The following is a 20,471-nucleotide window of genomic DNA, read 5'->3' on the forward strand; positions in this document are numbered from 1 at the left end:
CTAAAAAGAACATTATTTTGTGTATTTGGTGTAATGAAATGTGTTTATGCGGTTTAATACAGTCTGTCACAAATACAGTCTGTGAGTCAGAACAGCCGGCATTGTAGTCTACTCTTCAGGATCAGGAAACGGTCCTCCATAAAATGTGCTGCACACATCTGTTAGGATTTATCATGGATGCCCTGCATTTACGGCCGGCAAAGAAACGCGTAGTAAAATTCGAATAGTGTTTTTATTTTTCGAATAATGATTACAGATCGAGTATTCGACTATTTGTACGCACCCCTAATTTAAATGTTAAATTTCTAAGATCTAGCATATGCTAACAAGTATTAAAAAGAAGGTATGTGATATGCATGTAGACTTGTGCCGGTATTCGGTAATGCGATATATCACGGTAATGAATATGCGCGATATTGTCAATCAAAAGTTGCAACTGTGCGTGGACGGGTGCGAAACATCGTGGTGGTTGCTGGAGCAGGTATCAGCACAGCTAGCGGTATACCAGACTTCAGGTGGATACTCAAATCCTTCAAAACTACTTCTGAATCATTGTTTCACTCGACTAACAAGTGTCTTTGTATCAGGACACCAGGGACGGGTCTTTATGCAAACCTTGCGAAGTATGACATCCCTTACCCAGAGGCTATCTTTAACATCAACTATTTCTCTGACAACCCTCATCCTTTCTTCTCATTGGCTAAAGAGCTGTACCCTGGACACCACTGTCCAAACTACGTTCACTATTTCATCCGTATGCTGCATCAAATTGTGCCTTACCCTATCTGTAGTGTGCGGTATCCCAGATGACAAACTTGTGGAGGCTCATGGGAGTTTCGCTACTGCTGCCTGCCACCTCTGCTATACGCCTTATCCTGCTGAGGAAGCCAAGGTAATATAAATTAGTTTGAGTGATCCAAATTACAAAATTTAATTCATACAATTTAGTGTATAATACATAATTTTTCTTTCTTTTTTCCTGTCAGCAAGCTATAATGAACGGCAATGTTCCCATCTGTACATTTTGTGCCGGGGCAGTCAAACCTAATGTCGTCTTCTTTGGAGAAGATCTACCAGAAAAGTACTCGTGATCATGGGCACATCTTTAAAAGTGGATATAATAATAATAATAACTGATCCTATAAGATATTTGAATATATTTTATATGTAAGCATGTTTGACAGTTTTGCTGTGTGACTTATACTCAATCTAAAATTATTTTAAACAGCATTTTGGTAAAATTAATTTACTTCATTTATTTATACATGCAGCTTTCATGAGTGCTTTAATTTTATATAAATATTAATATTATTACTTTGCTCCATGGCTAGAGTGAAATATTTGTACTTGTAAAAATTTATCACAATAGAACTAAATTAACTGTTTATTCATATTAACTAAAAGTTTTTTTAATATATATACATAATAAATATACACAGTACACGCACATATATTTTGTAAACAAAAACTTTCATTTTGGATGCGATTAATCGTTTGACAGCACTAATATAAAGTCAAAAACAGCATTTATTTGAAATAAAGACTTTGTTACAAAAGATTTCTATGGTCACTTTTAGTCAATTGAATGCATCATTGCATTATTTCTGTATGATATAGTTAAATATAATATATTTATCTTACAGCTATCAAGGGAAATCTCTCACGTCATGCTTAATCCTGTAAGTCTTCTTGCTTTGTGGCGGATCGAACCCTTCGCCAGCCTGGTAAACACAGTGAAGTCCACAGTGCCTCGTCTGCTGCTGAACCGCGATCCAGTCGGTCCCTTTGAACAGAGGCCCCTGAGGAGGGGTGACTATATAGAGCTGGGAGATCTCTCAGATTCAGTCCGAAAACTTGCTGAGATCCTGGGGTGGCATACTGAGATCCAAGACCTGATGAACAGCCATAAAAATGGGCTTTGTTCTTCTACTGACCCCAGCAATAGCAGCGGTGAGAAAAGTTACTCCTCTGAGACCGACAGCATGCACTAATGTCCACCACAGACATGCTCCGTATGTTTACATTTTCACTGGGTATGGCAGTGGAGACCTGGCAAGGGTTCCGAACGCACAGTGATGTTTATGTATATCATATATCATTCATCTGAATGTTTTATGTATGTCAGTGATCTTACTAGTAACAGGCAGTTTGACTGTATCTGGGCAGTCTTTCCTGACCAGATAAACAGCAGCCATGTTTGATCAGACAGTGAAACTTGGCCATGTTTCTGGTGGGTTTAGACTCATCATTTTAAATCCAACAAAACTTATATGCGTACTGTCTGCTGCACATTTTGACTGAAAACCTACATCTGGATATCTTAAATTCTGGCTCGTATACTCTCTACAGAAAGGTCATAATGAATAAGCAGTGAACTGTAATTATGTCACATCTGCACATCCTGATTCAAAGATATGGACCTGTTTATTATGCCAAAATGTCTACTTTTGGCAGATAAATTCCTGTAGTTTTACATTTTTATCAGGACCCGTTACTGCACGGAAAAGAAACTAGACATGGCACTTACTTTTTTTGGGTTCCGAACGCACAGTGATGTTTATGTATATCATATATCATTCATCTGAATGTTTTATGTATGTCAGTGATCTTACTAGTAACAGGCAGTTTGACTGTATCTGGGCAGTCTTTCCTGACCAGATAAACAGCAGCCATGTTTGATCAGACAGTGAAACTTGGCCATGTTTCTGGTGGGTTTAGACTCATCATTTTAAATCCAACAAAACTTATATGCGTACTGTCTGCTGCACATTTTGACTGAAAACCTACATCTGGATATCTTAAATTCTGGCTCTTATACTCTCTACAGAAAGGTCATAATGAATAAGCAGTGAACTGTAATTATGTCACATCTGCACATCCTGATTCAAAGATATGGACCTGTTTATTATGCCAAAATGTCTACTTTTGGCAGATAAATTCCTGTAGTTTTACATTTTTATCAGGACCCGTTACTGCACGGAAAAGAAACTAGACATGGCACTTACTTTTTTTTTTTTTTTTTTTTTTTTAATGATACTTAAAGTGGACAAGACGAAATGTGTTATATTAAGGCTCCTTTTCCATTTTACAAACCGTATTCATGGTTTTAATCTTTGTTTGGAAAGGTTGGTAGTATATATGGAGTCAATGTATAAGACTGGATTGGGAATAATGTACGTTTGTATATAAATGCGTGTGTCTATATATTTGTTTGCTCGTTGTAGGTCATTTGGTAGCCACTGAGTCATGGTTTGGCCCCAGTGAGTGAACAGTGCTAAATTAGCATGGAAGGCGTGACCTCCCAAGTGTGCAGTGCCCCCACTGTGTGTTTTCACAGGCACTGCAGCCTCCAAGCGGGAGCTCCAACCCCCCAAAACTCTAATAAATGTCTTTGGTCAGCAACAAAGAACCCTAATATCCTGCTGCTGTGTGTGTGTGTGTGTGTGTGTGTGTGTGAGGTTATGCGTATGAGAACGGTTGTGAATGTAATTTGATTTTGCACAGGATCAGTGAAGTAGCTGGTAATTACCACACTGCTGTGATCATATCTGTTCATGTCCCTCAGGAATTTTGACACATTTTGAGAAATATGGACAAAAAGCCATAATTCCTATTAAATGTTTCAGTCCATCTCATTTCTTTTATTCATATATGCAGTGTGCCATGTTTGTGTTGGTCAGAGTTTGGTTGAAACGTGTTTACCAGCTGTCTTAAATCAGTTTTTCTGATTCATGGAACGGTTGCAAATATGATTGTCAGTAGTTCAATTTTTTATTTGTTGTACTTCTGAATATTAAAATGCTGCTTTTGTTTATGTACTTATGTAAGTATTTTTTTATATATATATATATTGAATCCTGTTAATAAAAATGGCATCTTATGGTGTTTATTAAATAAATTCATATCTGTCTCTTTTGTTTTTGATGTTGTTTACGCCACATCTGTTCAATTAGGGAATATTTAATTTTCCACGTTTGAATTTGAAACAAAATTCAATATTTTATACAACTACTTGATCATCTAATACCTTTTTTTGTCTTTTTTCTTTCCTGCTCTACTGGTCATGTTTGTGATAATATCTTGCAGTATTATACCCAACATTAGTTGTGTGATTATCATTTATTTGTCTAGATTTTTATATTCAAGTACAATATTACAAAAAAAAAATTTGAAATGTTTCTGCATGCAATAAGCAAATGAGACTAAGGTTTTTGTTTTCCGTTTTATTGCAAATGATTGTCTGAAACAAAAATCAAAGAACCTAAATGCAAAAATTGAAGCAAAAATAACATTTTGTGAAACGTTTTACAAAGCCCCTTTATTCTGCTGATCCTAGTGGTTATAGAAGCTGAGTACTGGGGCTTGTGAAAGATATTCACAAGCTTTTAAATCAAGGATAGTAACCAGAAATATTTAGAAAATAAAAGAGTTTATTACATGCTGTGTCTTATGTAGAAAACCTAACATTTCTTATAAAAAGAAAACAAATACACCTCCAATAACATTGAAAGGAAAACAGTGGGAAAAAACAATATATAGACAATTGTGTCGCTAAAAATAATAGAGCATTAGAAAAGACACTAGTTTGAGACTCCAGGCATAAGTGGTGGGAAAAAAGATTTCAATGCACATTTTGCAAAAACAATTAAGTGCAAGACAAATAATTTCTTAACAACTGATCTCATGGCATTTACCATTTCAAAAGACATTTAAGTATTTCGAAAAAATTGTGGAACAGGTTTCTTTAATCTGTGAACCAGCAACAGCCACAGACGGTTTAATAAATACAAACCTAGATGAACAGCTTTTCTGAAGGGTAAATGTCATTAAGCCTTTATACTTCATTATTGAAGACCAAGTGCATTTGCTTGTTCACAGAGAGTGTCAAAGACACGTGAAAAAGTTGTGTAACTTCCTACTTACCAGTGCCATCTTATACAGTCACTGTGATCATATTTGATATCCGATGACAACCGTATATCTATTTAAACATTTGCTTCCTCTCTCTCTCTGCTCACTCTATAGTTCATCACACATGTCCCAATTAGAAAGACATGCCCTCGTGCAACAAAAGAACCTCAGTAGGAAATAACTGAACTATCCCCTGTGCAAGGGACAGTTGGTAAGACAGTGGCAGTCAGCCAGCAGCAGCAGCGGTGCCTAAAGGGTTTGAGTGAACTAAACTCCTGCTAGTCTGAGTCAGAGTCACTGCTGGGTGGAGGGCTGCACTCATGGATAGCTTCTCCTAGGGGCGCTAGAGTGCCATCCTTCCTCACTCCCATTGGTCTGATCAGTTCTTTCCTGTAGAGAGAGAAGAACACAGCTCAGTACTTTTGCATGTTGTGTCCTACTACTGCTTTGCATGTTCACAATGTCACATGCAAATAATCGGAGAGGGAGATACAACCAGCATGAATGACCAGCCTCAGTAGAAACTTCTATTTCTTCTTGATTTACTTTGTACACATAAAAGGAAATAACAATCTATTTGTGTGTATCTCTATGCATGTTTGTAACATAATATATAACTACATATAAGATTATATAATATTTTTATAACAAAAATATAAACATTTTAAAAGCTTTGGGTCAGTAAGACTTTTTTTACCCCCAGACATTCATACATCTATTCAGCAAGGATGTGTTAAACTGATCAAATATGACAGTAAAAATTCAATTAAAAAACAGTTTTTTTCCCCCTTTCTTTTCATTGAAGAATCCTGAAAAAGTATCATGGTTTCCTAAAAAATATGATGCAGCACAACTGGTTTCAACACTGATAAAGGATCATGTGACACTGAAGACTGGAGAAATGATTTCTGATAATTCAACAGGAATAAATAAATATATTCAAACATAAATGGTTCTTTAAAAAATAAAATAAAAACAAAGTTTGAAGGTATATTAATAGCAAAAGTGGTATTAAACATGAAAGTAGTAAAATAAGCACAAACTCCAGAATCCAGTGACCATCATTTCCTCTACAAGATTCATTGTGCTCACGTCTTGTCGATTTTGTTTTTCAGGCCACTAAATTATCACCACAATCCACCTGCTCTTTGAAAGAAACCCTTTGTACTGATCATTGTAGCTGCATTCAGTTCTATCCTCTAAAGAGGCCTGTTGATGTGTAGAACATCTTTCTTTGCCTTTACATCTAGCCACATAAGAGCTCTTGGAATCACAACCTAAGAACCCCGACGACGCCTCACGCGCAGGCTGAAGAAGATGACGCGAATGCGCTCAGGACAGTTCAGACATTGCGTTGAAAATCAGAGGTAAAAAACGATATAAATACTGTTCAGTTTCTTGCACAGACCGATCGTTTTGTGTCTTTTCACATCAATGTATCATCACGAGCCGCAGGGTTTAATTTGGTTTTGTTTGTGTATGTTTTATGACTCTCAAAGCCGTGATTCCCATCCACTGACATTATAGGACTGACAGACTGCAACGGCTTGTGTTAAAAATATCCGTTTGTGTTCTACTGAAGAAACAAAGTCACCTACATCTTGGATGCCCTGGGGGTAAGCAGATAAACATCAACTATCCCTTGAACTATCCCTTTAACCACTGCACATCCAGAACTTAATTTGAAACTCCTAGTTTTATCAATATTGATTCCTAAATCTCAAGATCGATCTTCTAGTCTGTTTCAGTGTGAACTTCATTAGACATTATATAGTGCACCTCCAGTCCAATAATTGCTGTCATGAAAACAAGTTGACAGCCACTGTGTAAATGATTATATTTCAATAATGAATTGGAGTAGAAATTGTTAGATTTTTAAGTTAATGTATAAACTGACTTATGTGCAATTTACGCTTGCATAAAATTGTTTATTTGAGTGTTGATTATTATATCTAAAAATAAAATAAACTTAAAATATACCTTTAATATTATTGTAGTGTGCAAATAATAGGGTTCCCTATATAGTTCACAGCATTAGCCAAGATGTTTTTATTATTATTTTTTTAGAAATGTTTAATTATAATTCAATTTATTTAAAGACAAATCATGTGTTCAGTAAACCACTGTTTAGTAAATAAAAGAAAAATGAAGCAATTTTATGTTTAGTTTTTTCCCACCTGCTACACCAAAAAAGTACTGAACCGTGACTTCAAAACTGAGGTACGTATCAAACTGTCATTTTTGTGCACTGTTACATCCCTAATTTCCAACTATATTTTCCCTGATTTTCAGGCATTGACTGCATTACTGTCTGCCAAAGTACTCCTTGACGTCAAACACACGTCATGATGAGTGTAAACAGGATATTTAGTTGACAAGAAGGAAACAAAGATGTTTCCTCTGCATCCCTTGAAAACGCAAACCAAAATCCAAGACAATCTCTTATCTAATCAAAAGCACATGTGCTGATAAGCAGCCGGAGCAATTGTGAGTTTACGTAGGGTTTTGTGTGTGTGTGTGTGTGTGTGTTTGTGTGTATATGGGGTGAAGAGTCAGTACTAATTGGACAGCAGACATAGGGAGGGACATTCCTCCATGGACATGTTGCGTCTCCCCAGCAGCCGTAGTGGGGAGCACCAGTGCCCTCCCTCTCCCACACAACACCTCCTTCATCCTGATAAAAAGAATAGGAGGAAGACAGAAGGAACGAGGATCCATTCTCAAAGAGGAATCTGCCTCTCCTGGGCACACGCTTCTCATTACGACTCAAACACCCTATGGATGGACAAAGGCGCATACTCTTGCGTTTGCAAACTTATTTAACATCGCCCGCAGCTAACGTACATATGCACACCCCTAATTGAACCAGTGTCTCAAACCACTTCACGTCCGAGGACAATGTCTGGCACCACCCTGGCTAAATAAAACTGGCGGCGTATGAAAGAGGACCACGTATATGTAATATAAAACCTCAGTGTATTGTACAAAAGAGCCTGAGCCCGCGACCCCACTGTGTGCGCCAATTAGCTGGTAATTAATGCAGCGGGGTTACGGTGGCTGGTCGGTGTGCATTGACTCCTGCTGAATGTGGAAGGCCAGCTGTAAATGAGGCAGAGGACGATGGTGGAGGATTCTTGTCTTAATGAAGCGGTTGGTAAGGAGCGTGGACAGAGCAACGGCGCTACACCTCTTACCGGTGTCTCACTAGTTTACGCCACCGGTTGTTTAAGAAAAGGTCAACATGAATGCGGCCCCACACATATCGAGCCTCTGAGGAGGGTGATGAGAAAACAAGCACAATGCTTCTAGAGGATGGAGTCATCTATGAGGGCATTATGAACAGGCTCATACAAGATAATGAAAAACAAAGAGAAACTGACTGATATTAGTGAGCAAGACTAAAAACACAAAGCCTAGAATTTACACTGCAGCAAATACAACGGAAAAGGCATGCATTAAACTAAAAATTGGCAACTTCCTTTAACTTCAAATTTCTTATTTACATTTTAATTGATTCTTAATGTTAAAGCATGTTGATATGTAAACTGACCACTGAATAAGTGGAAATGGAAGAGCCAGACCATATCTGCATGTCTAAATTTCCAAATGAATGGAGTAAGCATGAATAAATCTTAATTTCAGTGCTTAAATTGGATTCTTTAAACCAAAGAAAATTAGGACAAAAAATGAACTGATAGCCTCGTAAAATACAATAAAAAAAATAACAATAAAAATAAAATATAATAAAAAATACAACTATGAAAAATAATTATATTTGTAAAAAAAAAATCCCCAATATTTACAAACTGTAAATATTCAATTGCATAAATGTTTAATTGGGACAAAATAAAAACCCACCTTGATAATTCATCAATCATATTGACAAGCTTCTGAGCTTCATAATCCTTTTGCTCCTCTGTCATCTCCTCCATAGGGTTTGGCATTGGGTGCTCTATGTGACCTGTGATGGGGTTAATGCTGAAAAACACAAATGATTGTCACTATAATTTATGAATGCAGAAAGAAAACAATAATACTACACAAAATGATCAAATGTATTAACTTCATTAAGAAAATAAGAACAGCAGTTATGCATTCATAAAAAGACACTTACAATGGTTTGGCTGACTTGTACTCCTCTGTGTCAGAGTCCTCATCAGATGAGTACTGTGTCTCTCCTCTGCCTCCGGCCAGCAACCCTCGTGCCATCAACAGTCCCGCAGCATTACCATATCCAGTGTACTTCAACAGATTATCCACTGTATCACATAAACAACAGGAGAAAATGATGTGCAAAAAATCTAATTAGCTCAATATTAATTCTTGTTTTGTTAAACAGTGAAAAATTCACACAAATGGCAACATAAATGCCTTTCAAAACAGTTTCATATACTTTTAGAAACATTAAAAACAAGCAGAACTCTCACCGCTCTCCTTGCAGAGCACAAAGAGAAACTCCGCTGCCCCCTGTTTCACTGCCATGTCTATATGCGTCATGAGACGCACCAGTTTGTTTCGAACGGTGCCGCCGATTTCTGGCCTTTCCTTCACGTCCTTCAGGGGAGGCAACACCTGTACAAAAAGGAAAAAATAAAAGCTTTAATCAGCAAATAAGGAATAGTTCACCAAAAATGAAACTTTACTCACCCTCAGGCCATCCAAGATGTAGACGGGTTTGTTTTTTCATTGGAACAGATTTGGAGAAATTTTGCATTATATTACTTGCTCTCCAATGGATCCTCTGCAGTGAATGGGTGCCGTCAGAATGAGAGTCCAAACAGCTGATAAAAACATCACAATAATCCTGTCCTTCAATTAACGCCTTGTAAAGTGAAAAGTTGTGTGTTTGTAAGAAACAAACCCATCATTAAGATGTTTTTAACTTTCAACCGTTGCTGCCAGCTAAAATTCAAGTCCTCTATTCATAATATTGTCCTCTCCAGTGCAAAAGTCGTCTCGTCTGAATCAGAAGAGAAATATGCACAGATCAAGCAGTGTTTACAAGTGAAAACAGTCCAAAACAGTTCTAAACAAATATATTAGTGGAGTTTGGTGTGAGAGGACAACATGGGCAAGTGCTACTATGGATTATAGACTTGTATTTTGGCCAGAAGTGACCTTAATAATGGATTCGTTTCTTACAAACACACAGCTTTTCATTCACAAGGATTACTTGTGGATTATTTTGATGTTTTTATCAGCTGTTTGGTCTCTCATTCTGATGGCACCCATTCACTGCAGAGGATCAATTTCTCCAAATCTTTTCAGATGAAGAAACAAACTCCATCTCCATCTTGGATGGCCTGAGGGTGAGTAAATTTGAAACAAAAGTTCATTTTTGGGTGAACTTTAGCTGAATATCTAAATCACTGAAGAAGCAACATTAAAGCAAATAGTCTTAGTTTAGAGAGCAGTGAATTACACTGAGAATGGACTCAACCCTGCACCTGGGCCTTGAGGTATCTGCGAATCTCCCTGTGGTATCTAGAGCTCTCTGTCATCAGACTCAGCACAGGTGTCAAGCCTTCTTTATAGTTGATCCCCTGAGTGGATTAATACACACAAAGCATGAACAAAAGCAACAAGTGGAATGGCTGAGCAACAGCTTGCAGGTGTTCATCTGAAGTGCAATACCTTGTCTATCCTCTTTTCCATAAAATCTAGCAGTATCTGCACTATGTCCACGTTCTTCCCACCGTACGTTTCCATCCCACCTTGGACAGGGACGTCTATCAGAACATCCAGGCACCGCACGGGAAGGTTACTCAGAAGATTTATGGCATGACTAGAAGAAATGACAAATGATAAAGGTTCAGCACACAATGCATTAGGGCTGCACGATATATCGTTTCAGCATCGATATCGCGATGTGCGCATCCGCGATAGTCACATCGCAGGATGTGTGATGTTTAGTATACTGATTGTTATATTTATACTGATTGTTTTCTTTGCACAGACACAGACATGGTGTCTACACCGGACGCGACAGCTGTACAGAGATATCCATTTTAAATAAATTTAGTAGCAGAGCTACTGCAAGTGATTTTCAGTGCTGGAAATCCATTTATCCTTTGTTGAAACTTCCGCGTCGTCGTGGAGAGCGACAAAGCGTCAGTTGCATATCATTTGAACTTTGTGTCAGTACGTCATAAAGAGAACGAGGCATCAGTTTACTGTCGGGGATTTGTCGCGCCGCGCTGCATCCAGTGTAGACTCGGTGAGAGCCACACAGATGCACGTGAACACTGAATACTGTTCACTTCTGCGTCTATTTGTGCCTGAAATACTGTGCTCTGCAAGTATCCTTGTAAATGCAGTTGCTTATGGCTTAGGCGAAGGGAAACAATTGAGAAAGAAAATGGATGTGTAACAGTATATAGGTTCACAGCAGTTTAATGTTCCTGTTGCTTTCTCTGTCATGAACGTTATCAAACAACAAAACACAAAGAAAAATCACTTTTGTAGCTTTAACACAGATTTGTTAGATTTAATTTATAGTGAAAACTATGCAGTGTTATTTTACATTTGATTGTTCAATTTCTGAACCTGAATACTGTTAGACCTACCTGAAAAATATAAAGCACTGCTTATTTCATTTGTAGCTTTGTTCTGTTATTTATCTATGCTTGTAATTTGTTTATTTCCTATGCTGATTTACTCGCCTACAAAATCACCCCAATCATTGATTTTGTTTTTTTTTCCCAAATAGAGCTACACTTTATTATTTTTTTTTTTTAAGTCATATGATTTTTTTTTCCATATCGCAGAAAAAAAATATAACGCAATGTGAGTTTTTTCCAATATGGTGCAGCCCTACAATGCATGATGAGAACATAATATGCAACTCCTGGAATAAGGTACCTTTCTGTGAAGTTGGTCGTTGACTGCAAAGTTTCACATAGAAATTGATTCTGTCTGATAACCAATATGCAGAACCCATTTAAATTAATTCAATAAATTCATATTTCTGCTTTTTGTAATAACTTCATGATCATTACAGTATGTCAATAAAATCATAATATGTACATATGTATGTAACAACAACTATTAAAAGAAAATAATATTCATTTATTACATACATATTTTATACAAATAATAATAATAATTATTATTATTATTGTTATTTTTAAGCAACATTTTGCAATCTAAATATTTAATCTAAATTATTATATAAATTAAAATGAAATACTTTACAGATTAATAGTATTAGAGTGATATTTCTTTATTGATTTATTTTCATAAATTAAATAATAAATAAATAAATGTGTTTCCCCAATTAGTTTTTCCTGTTTTCATTTAATAATGCACATACAGTTTCATGGCCAGTAAAAACTATTTATGGCCAGTAAAAAATTTTAAGTCACCGGCAATTGGCAGGTATTGCAAAATGTTAGTTTTAAGCCCTGTTTGAGAATGATTAACTTATTTAGAAATATGAAACAATACATTAAATCAATTGCTTGACCTGTTAATATCATTGTTGGGGTTATTTAGTTAAAACAAACTGCTTCTCACATGTTGGCACCTAATACAAATGGATAGTAAATATTTGTATGCTACTTTCATCGGTTGATTTTATAATCTTCTCTTGATGCAAAAGAACATTCAGCATACTCATGTCACATTCTAGGAATGTGATGTCAACAGACAAACATGAGGAGGCATTCTGAAAACACTGAGAGGTGGGGGGACCTTCAGTCCGTGGGCATTATTTGAATAACAAAGACACATCTACTGACCAGGACTGGTTCAGCACATTCAGCGCACTTTGTTAAAGGGGGAGCAGAGAGTTAGTCATTTCAGAGTGCTGTAGAATGCATTGAGAGAGGGTAGCATTCCAAAAGTGTGAAAGGGCTGGTGACGGCACCACTGTGGACACAATGAGTCAAGCCCAAATAAACGGGTGGGAGTTTCAGAATGCGTTGAGCTGTCTCGATGGGGCAAAGGGGTGTGTCATTAATCACTTGGAGAAGACATCTCATCATTCACATTCACCGCACTTGCATTTCTTTTGCTTTCTGGCTCACTGGAATACTGGTTTTGAAGCAAATATAATAGACACAGGCCTATACAGAGTGAACTAGATTCATCTGTCAGTCTTCTAGTGTGGAAGTACCTGTGAGCCTCCTCTGTTTTATCTTCAGTGTTTGTCTTGAGCATTAGGAGATGTCTCGTGATGCCTGCAATCAGCCGAAGCTGGTGGTCATTGTCCTATCAAAATAAAGGAAGAATTGTGTGAGTGTTAAACAAAAAGGCTTTTTCACAACAACAGCAGTAGAGAAAGAGTCTCATGCCATGATGGGGCTTCATTTACAAATAAACGACCTGAGAGCTTGGAGCCAATGGAGAGATTTAGGGACTAAGAGAACCACTGGTTTGAGAAAAGAAAGTGCATCTTATGTCAAGGTGATCTCAACCATACCGAAACCAACAAAAGGGCAGGCAATTGAGACACACTTAGCCTTACTTCAATGATCATTCAAAGGGCTGAGAACACTGGAATGCATCAATGTTGTTTCGTCTATATTTGATGAAATGGTGGGGGAAGGAGCTTTTAACATTTAAAATATTAGCATTTAAAATATAGTAAACCTCTGCATCAAAAAGCCAAAGGACTTGAGGTATAATAAAAGCACCTTTTAAGGAAAATAAAAAAAAATGACTTGACTTTATCAATTAGCCATTAGATCTTTTATTTAGAATGCAGGACTTATGACCATATTACACATAAACCTAGGATGTCAAGCAACAATGGTCGCACTCGCAATGATGCAGAGACATAAGATTCTTACCAAAGAATAAGAAAAAGAGGCCAAAAGACTACAGAAGATATTATAAAGCTAGATAGTATGTTAAAATTATTAATGCCAATGAACCTATGACCTATTTAAGAGAAAGAAACCTGTCTTCCTTCATTGTAATGGGGGCAAAAGCACTGGCTCCACTCAGCATCAATTATTCAACAGCAGTATAACAGCAAACCAATGTTCCCTCTAAGCTGAAATAATATGCCACGCACAGGACACACAAAAAAATGAGTAGGCAAAGCCATTTGATTGAATTCTAGTAAATGCGAAATAATTGCAAAGCTCGGGCAAACCACTATAGAGTTGGTGTCGCTATAGAGTTAGAACCGGTGAATGTGGTTTACAGGTTTCATCGAAAGAGAATGATGTGCGCTAAATGAGTCGCTGTAGAAATCGAATACTTTAATGGTTGCGGACTACATAGCTCAACACGACAGCCAACGCAAACGTAATGACATGTGAAATAAAATGTCATCATGCTTTAAAGAAGAGTGGCTTGATTAAGTGGTGGAAAGTGGTGGATGATGAGCTCAGAACGGTAGCAAAACTCCGAGACATTTACAGTCACACACACACACAGGTGTAGTAGTGTGCAAACTCTACAACTCTAAACTCTACTCAGATAACTATATAAGTATTCACACGTTCACGTTTTTTGAAAATATTTAGTTTACAGATCTCAGTTGAAATGCTTCAGTTTGTTTTCTGTTCTATTTTATTCTATTCTATTCTATCAGTTTAAATAACCACTGGTTTGAGAAAAGAAAGTGCATCTTATGTCAAGGTGATCTCAACCATACCGAAACCAACAAAAGGGCAGGCAATTGAGACACACTTAGCCTTACTTCAATGATCATTCAAAGGGCTGAGAACACTGGAATGCATCAATGTTGTTTCGTCTATATTTGATGAAATGGTGGGGGAAGGAGCTTTTAACATTTAAAATATTAGCATTTAAAATATAGTAAACCTCTGCATCAAAAAGCCAAAGGACTTGAGGTATAATAAAAGCACCTTTTAAGGAAAATAAAAAAAAATGACTTGACTTTATCAATTAGCCATTAGATCTTTTATTTAGAATGCAGGACTTATGACCATATTACACATAAACCTAGGATGTCAAGCAACAATGGTCGCACTCGCAATGATGCAGAGACATAAGATTCTTACCAAAGAATAAGAAAAAGAGGCCAAAAGACTACAGAAGATATTATAAAGCTAGATAGTATGTTAAAATTATTAATGCCAATGAACCTATGACCTATTTAAGAGAAAGAAACCTGTCTTCCTTCATTGTAATGGGGGCAAAAGCACTGGCTCCACTCAGCATCAATTATTCAACAGCAGTATAACAGCAAACCAATGTTCCCTCTAAGCTGAAATAATATGCCACGCACAGGACACACAAAAAAATGAGTAGGCAAAGCCATTTGATTGAATTCTAGTAAATGCGAAATAATTGCAAAGCTCGGGCAAACCACTATAGAGTTGGTGTCGCTATAGAGTTAGAACCGGTGAATGTGGTTTACAGGTTTCATCGAAAGAGAATGATGTGCGCTAAATGAGTCGCTGTAGAAATCGAATACTTTAATGGTTGCGGACTACATAGCTCAACACGACAGCCAACGCAAACGTAATGACATGTGAAATAAAATGTCATCATGCTTTAAAGAAGAGTGGCTTGATTAAGTGGTGGAAAGTGGTGGATGATGAGCTCAGAACGGTAGCAAAACTCCGAGACATTTACAGTCACACACACACAGGTGTAGTAGTGTGCAAACTCTACAACTCTAAACTCTACTCAGATAACTATATAAGTATTCACACGTTCACGTTTTTTGAAAATATTTAGTTTACAGATCTCAGTTGAAATGCTTCAGTTTGTTTTCTGTTCTATTTTATTCTATTCTATTCTATCAGTTTAAATACTTCAGTTTGTTTTTATATTATATTATATTATAAACCTAATAAATAATTGACCTTAAAAAGGGAATTCATGAGAAATATCTGCTTCATTTTTAATTATAATACATTTCATTATAATACATAATATTATCTTGTATTATATTATAACAAAGAATTTAACTGTTCTAATTTTTTTGTTTTATTTTTTTAATAGAATTTCTTGGTAACACAGCACTGTAAAAAATGTTTGGTAACACTTTATTTTAAGGACCAATTCTCACTATTAACTAGTTGCTTATTAGCAGGCATATTACTAGCATATTGGCTGTTTATTAGTACTTATAAAGCACATATTAATGTCTTATTCTACATGACCGTATTTTAGATCCCTTAATCCTACCCCATACCTAGACTTAACAACTATCTTATTAACTATTAATAATCAGCAAATTAGGAGTTTATTGAGGGAAAACTCTTAATTAATAGTGAACGTGTTTTCTATTCTAAAGTGTTACAAAATGTTTTCTCAGGTAACCTAAAATGTGCATTATTTAGTTTCATCAAGGGTCAAATCAAATATAAATGGTACATTAAAGTTAAAAATTACACACTTTTTCGTGTGTGCACTGTACAGGTCTGGTGTAAAGAATATTTTTGCTCAAGTGGCTGAAATGTCCGCCCAATAGAGAGAGGTTTTGCTCAGCAAGAAAAAAAAAATGAGGGAACATGCTTCAGTTTCAAATATGCAATATTTGCATATTTAAAAGAATCTTAGTAAGCAAACAGTTAGTAGCCACTGACTTCCATAGAATGGAAAAAAATAATATGCAAGTCAATGGATACCCTGAGCAAAATATCATCTTTTGTGTTCAGCAGAAGAAAGAAACTCATACAGGTTTGGAACAACTTGCAAATGAGTAAATGATGATGGAACTTTCATTTTTGAGTGAACTATCCCTTTAATAGTCAGGCTTTCCTTAGGTTAATTGTGTGTACTACACACTATAAGTAGATGTAAATTAGGGCTGCACGATAAATCGCATGCGATATTTAATGCGCATCTTGTCAGTAAAGCCGCTTCTGTAATCAGCGGTAAATCTCCATCACGTGCGGGCTTTCACATTGAGCAGCATTTACTACACAGAGCCGTTGTTCACTGGCAAGCTGCGCAAAACCACGTTCATAATCGCGCAATTTTTTTGCGCAGCTTGTCAGTGAACAACGGCTCTGTGTAGTAAATGCTGCTCAATGTGAAAGCCCGCACGTGATGGAGATTTACCGCTGATTACAGAAGCGGCTTTACTGACAAGATGCGCATTAAATATCGCATGCGATTTATCGTGCAGCCCTAATGTAAATTCATCTAGCAGCAGGTTTGTAAAAGGCACAGTAAAATAGATATAAAATGTTATTTTGCTGTTCTACAAGTACTGTTACTCTCACCTCATTGCTGGAATCAGACATAGTGATGTTGAACAGAGCTTTAAGGGCTTCCATGGCAAGCCCGTTGTTTTCTGGGGAAATGGGCAGGGCTTCTGGTTTAGGGGGCGTGGCCTCATATGGCCCCACCCAATGGACGTCAAGGGTGCGTTCCAGTATGTCAGTGAGCAGCCTCACCGCGCCCGCCTCCTTCCGAAGCATGCCACGCACATCCGTCCGCAGGGCGGAAAGCAGAAACAGCAGCCGAAGGGAGAACAGGCCCACCTCATGATGGGACGAGCTGACCGAATGCAAGTGGGCACACAGGCCCTCCGCCAACTTCACTTCAGCGCCCACCTGCTGTGCCGGCACGCTGTTAAACACCACGTTGCACAGGCACTTGAGGGCTTCCACCACAACCCTTTCCTCCTCTGCTGACTGCGCCTCCTCTAACAGCTCTCCGTCGTGTCCCACCACATGGATCCGGGCCAGTCCTGCTAGAGTGAGGATGCCCTCTTTGGTGGCTACGGGTCCAAGTACACGCTTGTCTCTGGACAGGATGCGCAGGGTCTCCAGGCAGGTGCTTTGGCAAAGTGAATGATCCGATCGACGGAGGACTTTAAGAAGACCCTGACAAAATTTCTGCAAAAGGGATCACAAAGCACAAGAGGTCATTGATCATTTTAAATAAAACCAGGTACTGAAATGACAAGGAACATACCAAATTGAGATCGTTTTGAAATACAAAACAAAACAGACCATAAATCTGTTACTCACAATTCGTGCATCCTCCTCTTTGTGGTCAAAGGCAAACGTGTGGCTGTTCTGAAATGAAATGTCAACAGGACATGAGACAATATAAATCTGAGATAAACAGATCCAATGCTTGGATCCATCTCAAACCATAGAGTAGCTAGACATGAGTAAAACAGTTCACTAATTTTGCTTAATTCTGTGCTGGTAGCTGATTTCTATCTGGTCTAAGCTGGTTGATCAGCTATGATGTTCCATAAACCAGCTTAGCCACTTTAAGGAAAGCCATTGCAGGCAAAATCATTATTTTTTTATGCACTGGTCAATTTTTGCTTCCTTTTTTTGCTTCCTTGTCTGCTTTCAGACTACTAAAAAGAAAACATCCATGATACACATTTACTGTAAGTGTTTACATTATCACACTTTATATTTTAATTACAATACATATATTTTTAAAGGCCGTTTTCTCAAAATGAGTTTTTTGTCCATGCACGGATTCAGAATTCACCACTTCAGCAGCAATTCAATTTTCAGATCTGTGTTCTGGAAATATAGGCCTATGAAAATTAGTGCTTATTTAATAAGATAATGTCTGGTTTGCATAATTAAAAAATGACATTTTAGTAAACCTGTAATACAAAACTATTTTTGATATTGTTAATGTAAGTACTCATCAGGGCAAGTATAGCGATATTTTATCCAAATTTTATCCTATTAACAAGGAGTACTTTCCTTAAGCTGGTATGGATTGTCCATGATGAATTTCATGAATCACAGTAACAGTACCAGTCTCTTTCTGAAAACTGTTAACTACAACTTAACTAACAGTGGTTTAGTTTACCAATGGCTGTTCCTATAGGAATAGGTAACGTTACAGGAAAATCCTGTATTCTTGAGATTTCCTCCAGAAATTCAGCATCATTAAAATAAGGTAAACACCAAATATGTGGTTAAAATTGCTCTTCACATCAGAAGAATCCATACAGAGGTTGATAAACCTGTTAGAACATTATTTCCAACAGTATTTTCTCCTTTTACGTATCTGACAGCTGTCAATCTAAGCTACTTTAGCCTTTCACAACTATTAACATCCAACACAACAGTTCATTTCTACTCTATTCGTCTGCAATTACCATTTTTCTTAAAAGATTTCACACACTGCTCATTCATGGGGGCAAAATATGGCATCTTTGTTTGAAAGTCAAGCTGGGTATCAAATTGGTATCATGGCTAACAGCTGGAAGATGCTAGTTTACGATCCCAAAGCGAATGCCTCGTGGCTTTAATCACTAAATACAAAGCAAATACACATTTAAAGTTCAGAAGCAAAGCATTTTTGCACTGAGATCATACATTTTTTTGAAGGTTCATACACACCGGGTATATTGAGATTAACGGGCGGCTAACTCGCTAATATCGCCACTGCTAGCGCGCATTAAAACAACATGAGATAGTAAGCTAACAGCAGCCTCTTTACCTCTGTGTTATACTTCTGCAAAAGCTTTTCAACTCCCTTGTCATCTCCACCGTCGATCTCTGACAGAATAGTAGTCAAACTCATCTCTGAATGTTGCTTTTGCCGTCCACTTACAAACACTGGCAGCCCTTCTTACAACAACAGTACGGATGAGAGTTAAACACCTCCTCTGTTTCTCTCAGCTGTTCAACTTTCACCCGTCAAACGTCACATTTCTCACGCTTTTTCAAGAATCCTTAAGGCACATGGCAAATATATTTATTTCCTCAAAGCTGCCTGGATGGTGTCCAAATTCACCAGGCCATGTAATGATATTTAACTGGAAGAATTATGGTGGCAGAACAGCAAAACTTCCATCCTGCTGGAAAATCTAATTTAAGATGATAGCTAGTTGTTGATGGTAATCAGCTTGTGCAGGGTGACCAACAACAAACCAGCTACCAACTGGGTGAACTAATGACCAGCAACTATCCTCCCAAAACACAGATGGACTTTCCAACAGGAAATAGATGCAATAGCTATTATGTTTAGGTTCCTCTTTTGTAAATCGCTTTGGTGCCCGCAAAATGCATAGATGTAAATGTTTAGAATAAGTTTTCTGGACCAGCCTTTAAAATGACTTCGAATAGAATATATATCATCTTCAATAATGAGTTGCATCTTCATTAAAGAGCATAGAAGGATTTATCTGAAGGTTTGCATGCATGTACTTCCTGCGAAATATCAAACTCTGACCTTCACAGTTTTTATACATTTCTTTTTATGCTACATTTAATTAAAATGCCCTTTTCAATTAATACTTGAGAGGTTTAAAGTATTTTATAGTGCAAAGTGGAAATGGTAATGCACACATAAATAAATATGCATATTTAAATCAAAGTATCAGTATGTGACCATTTAAAAAGTGTAATTGAGTGCATGAATCTGATTTCTTAGACTTGATCTATCAGTGCTGGTTTAACAATTTAAACAATTCTGAAATGTAACAAGTGCAATATTGATTAGTTCAATGCCTGATTAGTGTCCATGTCAGTCCCGTCAGTATTTTATTGCTGTATATATAGCAATATACATGTACAATGAAATTCTTATATATTCCAAACATATAGACATACAGAGTAAAAAAAAAACACAAATAGAAGACAATATGAACTGGGTTTTAAAAAATCTTTATGTGGCAACAAATAAGTCCACATATA

At 37.0% G+C, this 20,471-nt stretch overlaps 1 protein-coding gene and 1 pseudogene across 1 annotated transcript; one reads left to right on the forward strand and one right to left on the reverse strand.

The window, feature by feature from the left end:
* The window catches only part of LOC107740356 (NAD-dependent protein deacetylase sirtuin-3, mitochondrial-like), a 12,697-nt pseudogene extending 10,182 nt beyond the window's left edge, over positions 1-2,515 (forward strand).
* Positions 2,516-4,299: 1,784 nt separating this feature from the next.
* Positions 4,300-19,736, reverse strand: LOC107740192 (synembryn-B-like). Its single transcript, XM_016552538.1, has 10 exons — positions 19,273-19,736; positions 17,820-17,867; positions 17,067-17,684; positions 13,028-13,122; positions 10,546-10,696; positions 10,359-10,454; positions 9,339-9,483; positions 9,026-9,170; positions 8,770-8,889; positions 4,300-5,301 (listed from the first exon to the last, which is right to left on the reverse strand). Exons 1-10 carry the CDS (start codon positions 19,354-19,356, stop codon positions 5,190-5,192), a joined length of 1,614 nt encoding a protein of 537 aa, XP_016408024.1. The 5' UTR covers positions 19,357-19,736; the 3' UTR covers positions 4,300-5,189.
* Between the last annotated feature and the right edge of the window lie 735 nt (positions 19,737-20,471).

The sequence above is a fragment of the Sinocyclocheilus rhinocerous genome, unplaced genomic scaffold, assembly GCF_001515625.1.
Source record: "Sinocyclocheilus rhinocerous isolate Xijiao unplaced genomic scaffold, SAMN03320098_v1.1 scaffold2055, whole genome shotgun sequence".
Taxonomy (NCBI): domain Eukaryota; kingdom Metazoa; phylum Chordata; class Actinopteri; order Cypriniformes; family Cyprinidae; genus Sinocyclocheilus; species Sinocyclocheilus rhinocerous.

What these genes read in the sequence shown, in the direction of transcription:
- LOC107740192 (XM_016552538.1), bottom strand. Translation starts at nt 19,356, where the DNA reads ATGAGTTTGACTACTATTCTGTCAGAGATCGACGGTGGAGATGACAAG. An exon ending in TGGAAAAGAGGATAGACAAG is followed by an intron (nt 10,455 to 10,545) that starts GTATTGCACTTC and finishes TAATCCACTCAG; the next exon opens with GGGATCAACTATAAAGAAGG. An exon ending in GCAGATACCTCAAGGCCCAG is followed by an intron (nt 9,484 to 10,358) that starts GTGCAGGGTTGA and finishes CTTTTTGTACAG; the next exon opens with GTGTTGCCTCCCCTGAAGGA.